Below are 12,670 nucleotides of genomic sequence, written 5' to 3' on the forward strand. Positions count from 1 at the left end.
GAAAACTGATGCCTGTGCTAACTGATCTATCACCTGCTCCAGATGAGCTGTTGAAAATGATTAGATGTAACTGCCACACTGACTGTAGCAGCATTAGATGCACTTGCAAGAAATACAAGGTGAAATGCTCTTCTGTTTGTGGCAACTGCAAGGGAACAGACTGCACCAACTCAGATACCTCAATCCATGAAGAAGATGATATAGATACCAACACTGAATGAAAGCGAAACTTACCATTTATATACACAAGAGAATAGATTTTTCCCTACCACAGCCATGGTTAAAGTACAATTCTATTATAATGAGTGTCATTGTGTATGTACATAACTTAACTTGTACAATGTCAGGTTTGGAGTTGTAAAGAATTAAATCCATCCTCATGACAATGGAGAATGAAAACAACTGAATTGTATATAAACTATGCTATTTCTTGGTTTCCATGGTAACACATTCACCTTCTAGTCTTCATTAAGACCCTATGTTATGAAAATAGTCCCTTGCCATGGGAAAACTATCATTAGACAAGCAATAAATAGCTTAAACCAAAATTTAATTAAGTGCGTGGGCGGGACTAAATAACATTAGTTTTGTCCAGTAAAATGATGATAACTTTAGAACAGATTAAGCTATGGATACCAAACAAGTGTCATCTTGTTCCTTATAGTGAGAGCAATCATTTGATACCAAATATAAATAGTTTGGACAATGTACAGCTGAAATAGAAGCACAAATCCTAATTTTTAGCTAAAAATGGCTAAAAAGGTCATGCAAAAGGTCACTTCCCCTTATGGGATTTTCCGGGACTTTTGATATGTTATAGAGCACATTTTTCTGTGCTAGAAACTGTTGAAACCATTTGTGTTGCAATTAGTTAAAGGTTGACCCTTTTTTTTCATAAAATGACTGGACTATAGGTCAAGCCAATTATTGGCTAAGAAGCCTTTTAACTGGTTTTTCCCACCCACTTGGTAAACCATAAATTACCCCTGCTGACAAGTGTTAACATCATAGCATATCCTCAAAGCATGTGTAAATATGTGCTTGTAATAGCTGTTATTGTAAGGCAGGATGTTGATGGTCACTTTGGTACCACCCTAAGGCTTCCAAAAGGCATGTTTATGCCATAATGTCTGCTAATTTACAATCAGACAATAACTGGTCAATATCCAATTATTCACCTTCCAATAACTGGTTTTAGAAAACTCTGCAGGTTCACAGCACTACTCACCTGTGGTTTGGCATGTGGCACACTACTGCACATCATGCCTATTTGCAGGATAATAGCCTGACACGGGTGCTGGTATGATCAATTACCTGAGCCAATCAGGCTTCTTCTCCTGCACCAAGTAACCAATTACCCTAGTCACCCCAGCCAGTTCAAGTGTGATCGCTGGATTTACATACCTGGAGAATTTGATGATGGTTGCTTGTGGTTAGCAGCAGATAATGTTGTCACTACGTTTGTTGAAATGAACGGACAAGTCCTAGTAATATACAGAAATATGTTTACTAAATGTTACAATTGATTTTGTGCTATGAGCCAACTCCATTACTAAAGGAAGTGTACGACTAATCTACCAGCCAAACTGTGATGAAATTCACGCGAGTTAGTTGGTTACGAATATTTTACTAGATGTCACAATTGATTTTGTGCTGTGAGCCAACTCCATTGCTAAAGGAAGCAAACGACTCTATTCATTCTACCATGCCAAGCTATGACAAAATACGCACGAGTCAGTTTGTTATGTTACTTTGTGTGTATGGTGTGTTTTTGTGCTCTATGGTGTGTGTTAATTATGAGGCATGGTATATATTACATAAACCATGGCTACAAGGTGTATTTTACTTATATATACCCCGAATCCAAAGTCAGAGGAAATTTACTGGTGATAAACCCCAAGGCGAATACATATAATATCATGATCACGTGGAACTTCAAATGTGCCGCCAGGTGTATAATTTAGCATATAGCCCTCAAACTACAGGTGAGTATATTTATACCTACTTGGGAATAGGTGAGTATATACATACTCACTAGAGCTGGGCGATACACCAGTATTGTTAATCTGTGATATTTAGTGATATCGGTTTTGATACCGCCTGTTTTTTTTTAATACCACCATACCATTGGGGCATTATGGCCTCCCTATGGGCTTGTTTCATCCCATAGTTAGAGAGTAACCAGACATGTGACAATGTGTGTAGGCAGGTGGTGATGTAGCCAGCTAACCAAACTGGGTAAACAAGTTTTTTTATGTGGTAATTTGTACCTGATACTTGCTGAGCTACCATGGGTTATGGTGTTTTTGTTGAGGTAAATGGCAGTTACTTTAATACCAATGGCCTTTACATTAATACCGGGATATTTAGTAACACCGTGATACTTTTTATGGAAGGTATACCGTTTACTATTTTTCAATACTGGTCAGCACTAATACTCACCTGAAGCATGAGGGGTGCAGACCTGAAGGCTAAGAGTGTATAGATCAGCAAAACCCGACACAATCGTGATATATCTCTAGGGACACTCATCTAATAGGTAAAATAACTACAGAGCACCCACCCCCAGTATCTGATGATTGAAAGTACTTAGTCTACTAACTTTGCTATTGAGACAGTAAGCTAATATACATGCAAAAACAGCCAAGCTATATAAAAAGGGTGCAGCCTTCAAAAAGCCTTCAAGGGTGAAAAAGTTGTGAAATCAAAGGTGGCGGCCATGAAATGGCTGCAATGATATTAATGATAATAAATTTTAATAATGGCCTTTGTGCATTAATAAAGTTTATTATCATCAACATCATTGAAGCCACTTCATGGCCGCCACCTTTAATTTCTACAACTCTTTTCACTCAGGCTTTTTTGAAGGAAGCATCCTTTTTATAAAGCTTGGTTGTTTTGCATGGATTTCACTTCTTTTTGTATTTTAAATATATACCCAAAGCCAATCATAAACTGGCTTTGAGGTTAGTTGTTACACAAATCATTGTTCTTCTTATCTACAGATGCAATGAAGATGATATAAGACAAACTAGTGCTCTACCAATACAGAAAAATACTTACCGATTTGATCCCAAAGCCAACTTAATTTTGTGCTTGCTTGTTCATGGCTATAACACGTATGCTAAGTAGCTACGTCCAGTAGCTACATATGTATGTATGTACAGTAGTTACATGCAGTAATCACAAATTACGTTTCATTACTGCAGTGTTAATTTCGTTACAGAGTAACTACAATACACTACGTAAACTTTTTTTTGCTCCCTACTGTATATATATATGTAGTGCCTGTATTCTTTACAATAGTGCACGCTTTATAACAAAGTAAATTCCTAGGTATCTATTAAGATTTTGCAGTGACTGTTCTATTAGAGTATCTCAATTTTCATAAAAACCTGATGAGATGTAGTTGCTCAATTGTTACAAAGTAAATCCTGCACCTTTTATGCTAGAATACAATTTACAGTACTGATTTTTAACCATAATTAGTTTACTCTGTAGGCATGATAACAAGTCAACCTTTTAAACACAGATCATCGTCCATAGCTCTATGACTATTAATCAGATTTACACCAAACGTGGTACACGATCATGCCACAATACGTTCTTAAAGTGTACCAAAGCTCAAGAAAATCGTGCTATGCATTTGCATTGTATAATGGTTTTTGTAAAGTGTGTGAAGAAAATAATCTAAGCCCCCCCTTAAAAAAAAGAAATCAAGCTGAATTTTGAAGGCTTATATTTCATGACTGTGTTACGCAATCTTGCTCAAATTTGGTATGTGGGGTGCTGAAGGTGAAAGGCATTTGCAGTATAAAAATAATTTCAATTTGAGAAGGGAGCACAGAGCTACATATGCATGAAAATCGTGTTTTGTTTCTTCCTGTAAATATACTCATGGTGTGGCATGCCGGCTTTCTTGGCTGCACAACACACTACCGTGTGTCTTGATATTAAGTTAAGTAGTTGGGATTATAAGTTACTCATCTATTTAAATCTAGTTGCCCTCTTTGTGTTGTTCCGTGGTCTGCTCAATGGCTGACACATGGTAGGTAGAAACATGCATCCACACGTTGCTCAAACAACTGTTTTGTCGTTTAGTAACTGTCAACTAATTGAAACTTAGCAACTACACTGAGCTAGCCTAACTTGTACACCCAAACCTGTAACTAAATGCTTCATGTTGCTCAATATAATGAGTTAAAGCATATTGTATCTTTGAACTGATTGGGTATCAAATCCTTGAGCAAACCGTATTACCATGATATTTCCCAGGCAGTAGGTGAGTTAAAACCCAAGCAGTGCCTTTTAACACCCACGCTAAAGTGGTAAATCAAAGTGCAATTTTATTACTGCAAGTATATTCAATACATTGACCATATGAGTATGTAAGTGTAAAATACAACAATCAAAATTCAACATACATACATACATGCATGCAAAAATAGAAATGATATACCTTATGTTCCCGCTCCTGAAAGGTGATTGGAATTCAACAGATTGGTTGTTTGAAGTAATGATATCAAGATTTCTGTTTTCAACTATATTAGGATCTGTCATGGTACACAATAGCATTACAAATGTGGACGAATATGAAGTATTACTTTGTACAATAATTAAGTAAGGCAAATGTGTTATAGTTAAAATAAAAACATATACAGAACATTGACAGGGTTTGTGAATGCAAAAAAGCAGTTTCTAGATTTACAGGGTCTGGGAAGCACAGCCCCCAGTTATCAACAGATTTTGAACATTTTAAATGGCTTAAAGTTTATTATATTAATAATTACATGGACAATATAAACAAATGCTTGGTTTTCCTTTAAAATCCCTTAAGATCAGTTTTGGTTTATACGCACATGGTCATTATTAAGGTACTGGAGTTACATGTTAGTGGAGAGATCTGCATAGATTTTGATTGCACATCTAAATTCTGCAATTGAAAATGGAACACTCAACAGTGGCGGATCTAGAAATTTATAGAAGGTTTACACAACAAGGAGATTTGCTTAAGTATCTCCAGTAAAGTTATTCAACAAGTGCTAGTGCAAAGTACACTCAGCATGTGAAGTGTACTCTAACTAGGGGGTTCTGGGTGCATGCCCCTACAGGAAAAGTTGTGCCTTCTTAGATTAAATTTATTAACAATTTTGATTGGATGAGCATTGTAAATTACTGCATGTTGAAAGAAGTTATTCATTATGTATAATGTGTTCAGTCTCTGAAGTGCAATTCTATATAAAAGCTGACATGCAAACAGTAAAGCATTAATATTGCAGTGTACTAAGTGTACTGTACATGACTTGTGTGTATATAGGAGAATTTTTTGGGTATACAATATCTTAAAGTTGATGCTAAACAAGCAGACTTTTACTGGGTAGGTTCTTTGGATGAAAAGTGGACCTTCTTGTTTTTGTGTACCGTATATGACCGTATAGAAGCCAGGGCATTTATTTCCTATAAATCATTTTTGACCCGGCGTTTAAACGAGACCGGTGTTAATTTGGACTCGGGCATTTATTTCTTACTAGTCACTCGTTGAGAATGACAGGTGCCAGTACGAAATACGAAATCCATAGCCCATCACGTACATAAACCATTTGGACTCCTCTGCTGGGTGAAACATTGGAAGTCGGGTGGAAAGATGACAATGACCATGATAAATACGCTATGGCCATCAGCAGAAGAGAAGGCATAGTCGAACAAGACAAGACATCATAACACTGGTGACGACACATTACTGTAGACTAGTTAGCAGCTGACACGAGTTTAGAACCCTGGCATTTATTTCAGTGCGTGTTATTAGCACCTGCATTTAAATGAGCCCCGGCGTTTATTATGACAGTCCCCTAGCTGTACCCTGCGTATATTTGAGCCCCTGCGTGTATTTGAGCTACGGTCATATACGGTGTATAGTGTGGTAGACATTTGTAGTATCAGGCATGCAAAGTATACTGAAACTAGGGAGGTCTTGAGTCATGCACCCCATGAAAATAAGATACCAAAAAGATTGAATTTGGTGACATTTCTGGATTTTTGCTAGTAAAATGTTGAAGTTCATTACTAAAATTATTGACCTTTTCTCTAAAATTGTGGATATTTTTACTACTAAAATTGTGGACCCTTTTCTTCAAGTAGATTTTTTTCAAAAACGTAGAACTACCCTGCCTATAGATCCCATGCACACTAAGGCGTAGTCCAGTGAAAAGTTGCTATGGCTTCAGATTTCATAATGATTTATGGGGATTTTGGAGGAAAATGAGGGCAAAAGTATCAAGCATTCTATTGCAAAACCTTCCTTATAGGTGGGATAACTTGCCATGCAACAATATGTTATGTACTTTTACTTAGTAACTTGCTTTTTAACAGTACTCCTTTGTTTTTCAGTATAAATACTTTGCATTACAATTTAAAAAAAATTCCTAGCATCATAGCGTATGGAACGAATACGTTTTTTTGCCATCAAAAATGGCGAATGTACCATTTTGATGATGTTATAAAGTGCCACGCCTTAGTGCACACAGGGTCTATAAACCTGCTAAAAGAACACTTGAATTAATACAACTGCACTATAAACTCTCAACAACTTTCAGACTTTATTTCACCGGTATGGAACATGTACATTTAGATGATGGAGAATTTCTGTTATATATAAAACTCATTCATATTATTTTTATTCTGATGTTGATAAAGGAATAATAATGTATACAGCTAGGGGCATAGCAAAATTTTAATCCAAAAAGTGGCAATCTTTGAAAACTAAAATTTCAAAATTTTATTGTGGGATATATTTTCAGACCTCTCTAGATAGAGAGTATGCTTTGTAGACATTCTCTGTATAACTATTAACAAGTTACAGTAGTCCCTCCATTATCCAAACTCACTGGGCACTATATGTGTTCTGATATTGGAAAAGTTTGGATAAACAAAGCCCACACATTTATACAGAGCTCTAATAGAACAAACATACACTTTATGCAAAATACGCTAATAGAACAGTTACTTCCACAGTTCAGATAATAAAACATTCAAATAATTGATAGCCAGATAATGGAGGGACCACTGTAATTTGGCTGACCTGTATTGAATAAGTATTACTAGAAATTACACGTTGAATGAAAGTTCATTATGCCATGCAGTCTCTATAGCTAAAAGTGGAAATTCTGAAACTGCATGACATGCAATGGAGCACAACACAATTGTAGCACAGTGTGGTACCAGGTTTAACTGTAACGTATGCACAGTTTTTGGATATGACCCTCAGAAGTTGGTCTAATGCTCAGACATGTTGGGTTCATTCTAGAATATAAGGAAATCTTATCTGAAGAGATACATGGTGTATCTTAGCTGCTTAAAGAATGCTCTATGCTACTCTCTGGTGCGCCTGACTGTTTTAATAGAGTACACAACTATTAGAATAATTGACTGCTCTATTTGTTCTTGAAAGTGGATACACTCTGAATAAAAGTCAGTGGAGAAGTTGTCGTCCAACAGGCTCACTCTTATTTCCAATGTCTCGTGCCACATGGTTGTCTTCTCCATCTTGACAGGGGTAGTGCTGGAAGCCTGAAGCGGTATTAAAGGTTAACTTACACATAGCTACAGTTAACATAGCTTTACTATCACTGAGCACTTTATTGCTAGTCTGCAAACTACATCACCGCCTGCCTGTGCTGCAAACTGATTTCGTACATGCGCACTATTTTCAGTGGAGGTTCCAGTCGAAACCATTGCAACCTTCTATCTGCTGTTACTAAATTTGAAGGGCTGTGAATCACTTGTTAATTCTACTTTTATAGTCTTCTTACACATTTTGTAGATGTAGTCTGATATGGATTTTGTGACTATTTAATTAGTGTAGTTATGACTGACTGTTCTATTAGAGTATCTTGAAGATTTCTTACAAGTATAGCTCCTACCCTTGTTCTCTCTTTATCCACTAGTGAGTACAGTACCAAGTGAAAAGGAATCACTATGTAAATGTTTACATATCTGAAATTTAATAATATGGTAGTACTGTACAGTGGCAATCATGGAGGTTTCGGCTTCCTTGTCCAAAATATCACCCCAAAAACCAGCCTATTTTTTTCTTCATAACAGCTTGGTACGATTGGTTAGGCAAAATCAAGCAGTTATGCAACTAACATGAAATCCTTTTGATAGTGCTTACTTTGTGTTGGCACTCTTCTGTGTTCATAAAATGAAAATTCTTAAAATATAGTCAAACACTACGATAGTAGTGTATAGTAGGGACCACAAAGGAGTAGGCATGGCCCACGAAATAATATCACCCAAAAAACAGCCTCAATTTCCCCTAACGACGATCAGGCAGTATTGGATAGGTGAAAATAAGCCCAAACAAGCTTTCAGATCGACCCGAAATGCTTTCAACAAGTTGCTATGGAATTTTAAAAATAATTTATTTAATGGAATTTTCTACTGACTGAGTAACTGACTGACTGATGCCTTCAGACAAACGTAACTCGATAACAGCTAAGGCTACGGGCTTGACTTTTTCGCTGTTCGACATCACTTTGTCCCGACAAGTGCCTTTTGGCATACCGCAGTATGTACAATGCATTCTTCATGGACTTACCAGAGTCCTCCTTTGTCTCCCATTCATCTTTGCTGACAGCGAAAAGTGTCAATTTGGCGATAGCATGTGATGGCTTCCCTTCACATAACAGAAATCGTCCGTATTTTTCATAGTGGCTATTTTGATAGCAGAAGTGCTTGTCAAACAGTTCTTGATTCATACTGTTGTGTAATGGGTTGAACACAGCCAACAACGAAGCGTAATGGATACTTCACTTTTCATACGATAATTAATATAACTGGGGCGAGCGGCATCATTTCTTTCAGAATGCGTCTCGGTGTGCAGAGGTGCTTTTCGAACAGTTCTTGACTTGAAAATGCTGCGTAATGGGTTGAATATAGCTGACAACAAAGCGTAATGGATACTTCACTTTTCAGACGATAATTGGGGCGCGCGGCGCCATTTCAGATGCGGTATGCGTGGGTTCTCCAGTCATAATAATTATTTACAAAAAAAAGTTGACAAACAAGTACACAGAAAAATTTGAAATTTTCAACTAGAGTAGGGACCATAGCACATCGATAAAAGTACTGAAACAAGCTGGAGTAGTGCACAATATTAAATCACAGTAAAACAATAAGAAGTGTTATATCCCTACTGTGAATTTCCATTATATATGGTATCTTGAGCACAGTAGGGATATAACACTTCTTATTGTTTTACTGTGATTTAATATCGTGCACTACTCCAGTTTGTTTCAGTACTTTTTATCGATGTGCTATGGTCCCTACTCTAGTTGAAAATTCCAAATTTTTTTGTGTATACAGTTATTATGCAAGTAACAATATCACTTACCAATTACACACAACATAGCAGTATCAGACAATATACTAGTAGCATTGCACACATAACAACCGCTATCTGGTAATTGTACATTTAGTATCATCAGTGTTGTGGTGTAAATGTTAGTATTTGTAATAGTAGTAGTAATAATTCTTGTTGGGTCTTCATCTAGTACCTCTCCATTGTGTAGCCATGTGAGACTGGCTGGTATATAACTAAACACTTCACAAGTAAATGTCACACTTGACCCATTGTCTGCTATTACATCCATGGGGTGGGAATTAATTGTGGGACGAGGAACTGTATGAACAATAACACATGTTAATATGACAATAAACACATTCAGTCTTATTTACATGTTATAGCAAGTTGTGCAAAGTCACTGTCAGTTGAACCTGCACTGTTAGTCAATATACATCGATATCTTCCTTCATCACTAGTTAACACATTTGGTATAGTCAGTACACTAGTAATAAGGTTAGCTGTAATAGTAGTAGTAACAATAGCTTCATCTACTAATGGATTATCATGTAGTCCTCTAAACCATCTAACTTTCACATCTCCATATGCTTGACCAATACACGTGAAATTAACATCATGAGTTGGTATAACTGTTTGGTCCATTGGCTGCTCAGAAATAACTGGTATAGTCACTAAAATATACACAATAATCATATTGTGAACCGTTCATAATAGGGATCGACTATTTCTTTTAAAAAATCCTAATACAACACACAAAAAAACAACAACAAAAATACCACCTAGGAAAACACTCTTCAACTAAAAAGAACCCTCTGGTGGATCTTTGCAAGAAGCTTATAGTATCAAATTAAAAGAAAACAATAGTGCATTTTAGAAATTGACCATATTTTAATTAAAAAATACACACGGTAGTGTGTTGTGTGGCCAAGAAAGCCGGCGTGCCACATCGTGAATAGGGGTTGAAAGGATTCCATGGAATCCCCTCTTTTTTTCCTTTCGGCAGAAGAGAAACTCATACAAGCTTTCTATTACTGAATCAACAAAGAGTAACCTTCTTAAAGTGTTTTTGCTATTTTATAGCATTCCACAACTGTTTAAACAACTCTATTCACTCAGCAACCTTGTTCTGAAATACTTCCACTCTTTATCTACACAGCACAGGCATTTCATGGTAACTTCCGTCATTTCATGGTAACTTCATGTGATTTAGTGTGCATTATTTAGAATTCATACTATTTTGTTGGTGATTATGACTGTTATAAAGTTCCCTTCTTTGATAACACACTTGGAACCAAAGGCTAAATTATTATTATTATTATAATTTTACAATGCTATACTGAATCTATACAGATAGCTAGTCAGTTTACTATGTAACCATTGGCTGCATGCAGCTCAGTAATAGACTATATGTGTGGTCTATTTATTGAACAAAATATAATCAATTTGCATTGAATAGCAGTGTGCCTGAGAATTTTTGATGGTGAATGACTATTGTAAACCACATACAAAAGTACCGGTAACAAATGCGGCTTGAGCTATAACTCGCCACTAACACTACGGACTCAGCTCTTCTTTCCAGCTACTATTCTATAGAGGAATCTATTGATCTGCAAAAAGTACTGGTAAGTAGTCTATTTTCTGAGGTTCGTACTTTTCTACGTACATTTATCACAGTCGTTCACCGTTGTGACATACTAAAACGTGTTAAAATATCACATGTTTTTAGAATGTTTTTGGCAGTGCATATAGTCTATTTGGTGTTGAAAAATTAAGTTTACATTACAAAGATTACAATAATATCTTGCTGCTAAAATAACATATTAACAAGCGTAGCTGCTGAATATCTGAATTGTAACTACAGTTAATTCTTATTCCGCACAAGAAGGAGTCAATGATTCAGCCATGGCCAGTAAGCAGAGCCAGCAAGTAGCATGAAGTAAATTTTGATGGCAAATGAGAGAGAGATAGCCAGTCAAAACAGGTGCACTCTGAGAGTGATAAGTTACAGAGTGCTTAGAATGTGATGCTATGGGCGTTTATATATCGAAACTGCCATACGGCAGTTGTGACAGTGAGAGGGTTAATATCAAGACACACGGTAGTGTGTCGTGCGGCCCAAGAAGCCGGTGCGTAACACCCGTGAGTATATTGACAGGAAGAAAGAAAACGCAATTTTCGCACCTCCGTAGCTCTGTGCTTCCTTGATGAAACAAGACGAGTTGTGCTGTGGACATGCCCCCCAACTGCAGCACTCTACATTCCAAATTTGAGCGAAATCGCTTCGCGCGTTCCCGAGATATGCGACTTCAAAAATTGGCTCAGTTTCTTCGTTTTTTTTTTTTCTTCTTATTTTTCTTTTTCTTGTCGCACACTTACAAAAACTGCTATAAAACTCGAATGCCATATCCGATTGCCTTGAAATTTGGCACACAGAAGGGGGATATAAAGGCGCATCTCGGTACCAACTTTGGCTGGAATACAATAAACAGGCAAAGAGTTATGAGCGATTATTCACGAAAAATAACACCAATATGTTGTCACGCCTACAGGGTAAACCGCGTATGGGAAGAAGCTGAAAATCGGTGGGTGAATAGGTTAACTATTGAACCTCAAACCTTTTGTGGTTTGAAAGAAATCGGGTTAAAAAACAGGAAAATACAACGAAAAAACCAACAGTGTGTAACAATTACGCAATCGAGATTAGCTAATAAAAAAACGACTGCTTGCCACGCCTACCAGATAAACCGCTTTGGGTAATGCTTTGAAAATCGTTATACAGATGGAGTAATCATCTTAGAAAGGCTCATCAATGGTGTAGAAGAATCAGACTTAAAGCCACGGAGTTATAACACGAAATCCAACTTGGTGCAGCAAGTGCGAGATCGAGATACTCTAATAGAGCAGTCATCCTAATAGAGCAGTCACCCTGAAGAGAATTCAAGAGATCAGCTAGAAATAAGAAACCTGTATAGAGATCAGCTACACACAAGTCACCCTGTAGAGAGATCAGCTAGAAGAAGTTACCTTGTAGGGAGTTCATGCAACTATGGAAAGAGATAGTTCAGCTAGAAAAAATCACCTTGTAGAGTTCAGCTACAAAGAAACCACCATGTAGAGAGTTCAGCTACAAACAAATCGCCCTGTGAAGAGATCAATAGAAGAAGTTACCTTGCAGAGAGTTCAGCTACAAAGAAACCATCATGTAGAGAGTTCAGCTACAAACAAATCTCCCTGTAGAGAGATTAGCTAGAAGAAGTTACCTTGTAGAGAGTTCAGCTACAAAGAAACCATCATGTAGAGAGTTCAGCT

At 36.9% G+C, this 12,670-nt stretch overlaps 1 protein-coding gene across 6 annotated transcripts in view; it reads right to left on the reverse strand.

Moving 5' to 3' along the window:
• Window positions 1-12,670, reverse strand: part of LOC136255730 (phosphatidylinositol phosphatase PTPRQ-like) — a 124,459-nt gene that overhangs the window by 26,607 nt on the left and 85,182 nt on the right. For all 6 annotated transcript variants that reach the window (XR_010701060.1, XR_010701061.1, XM_066048568.1 and 3 more), the window contains 3 exons: window positions 9,736-10,032; window positions 9,392-9,679; window positions 4,460-4,553 (listed from right to left, as the gene is read on the reverse strand). Coding sequence is in view for 4 of the 6 variants with exons in the window: in XM_066048568.1 (XP_065904640.1) it covers window positions 4,460-4,553; window positions 9,392-9,679; window positions 9,736-10,032 (679 nt within the window). In the remaining 2 variants the exon portion in view is untranslated. The remainder of the gene's footprint in view (window positions 1-4,459; window positions 4,554-9,391; window positions 9,680-9,735; window positions 10,033-12,670) is intronic.

Source organism: Dysidea avara, chromosome 5 (genome assembly GCF_963678975.1).
Source record: "Dysidea avara chromosome 5, odDysAvar1.4, whole genome shotgun sequence".
NCBI classification, from domain to species: domain Eukaryota; kingdom Metazoa; phylum Porifera; class Demospongiae; order Dictyoceratida; family Dysideidae; genus Dysidea; species Dysidea avara.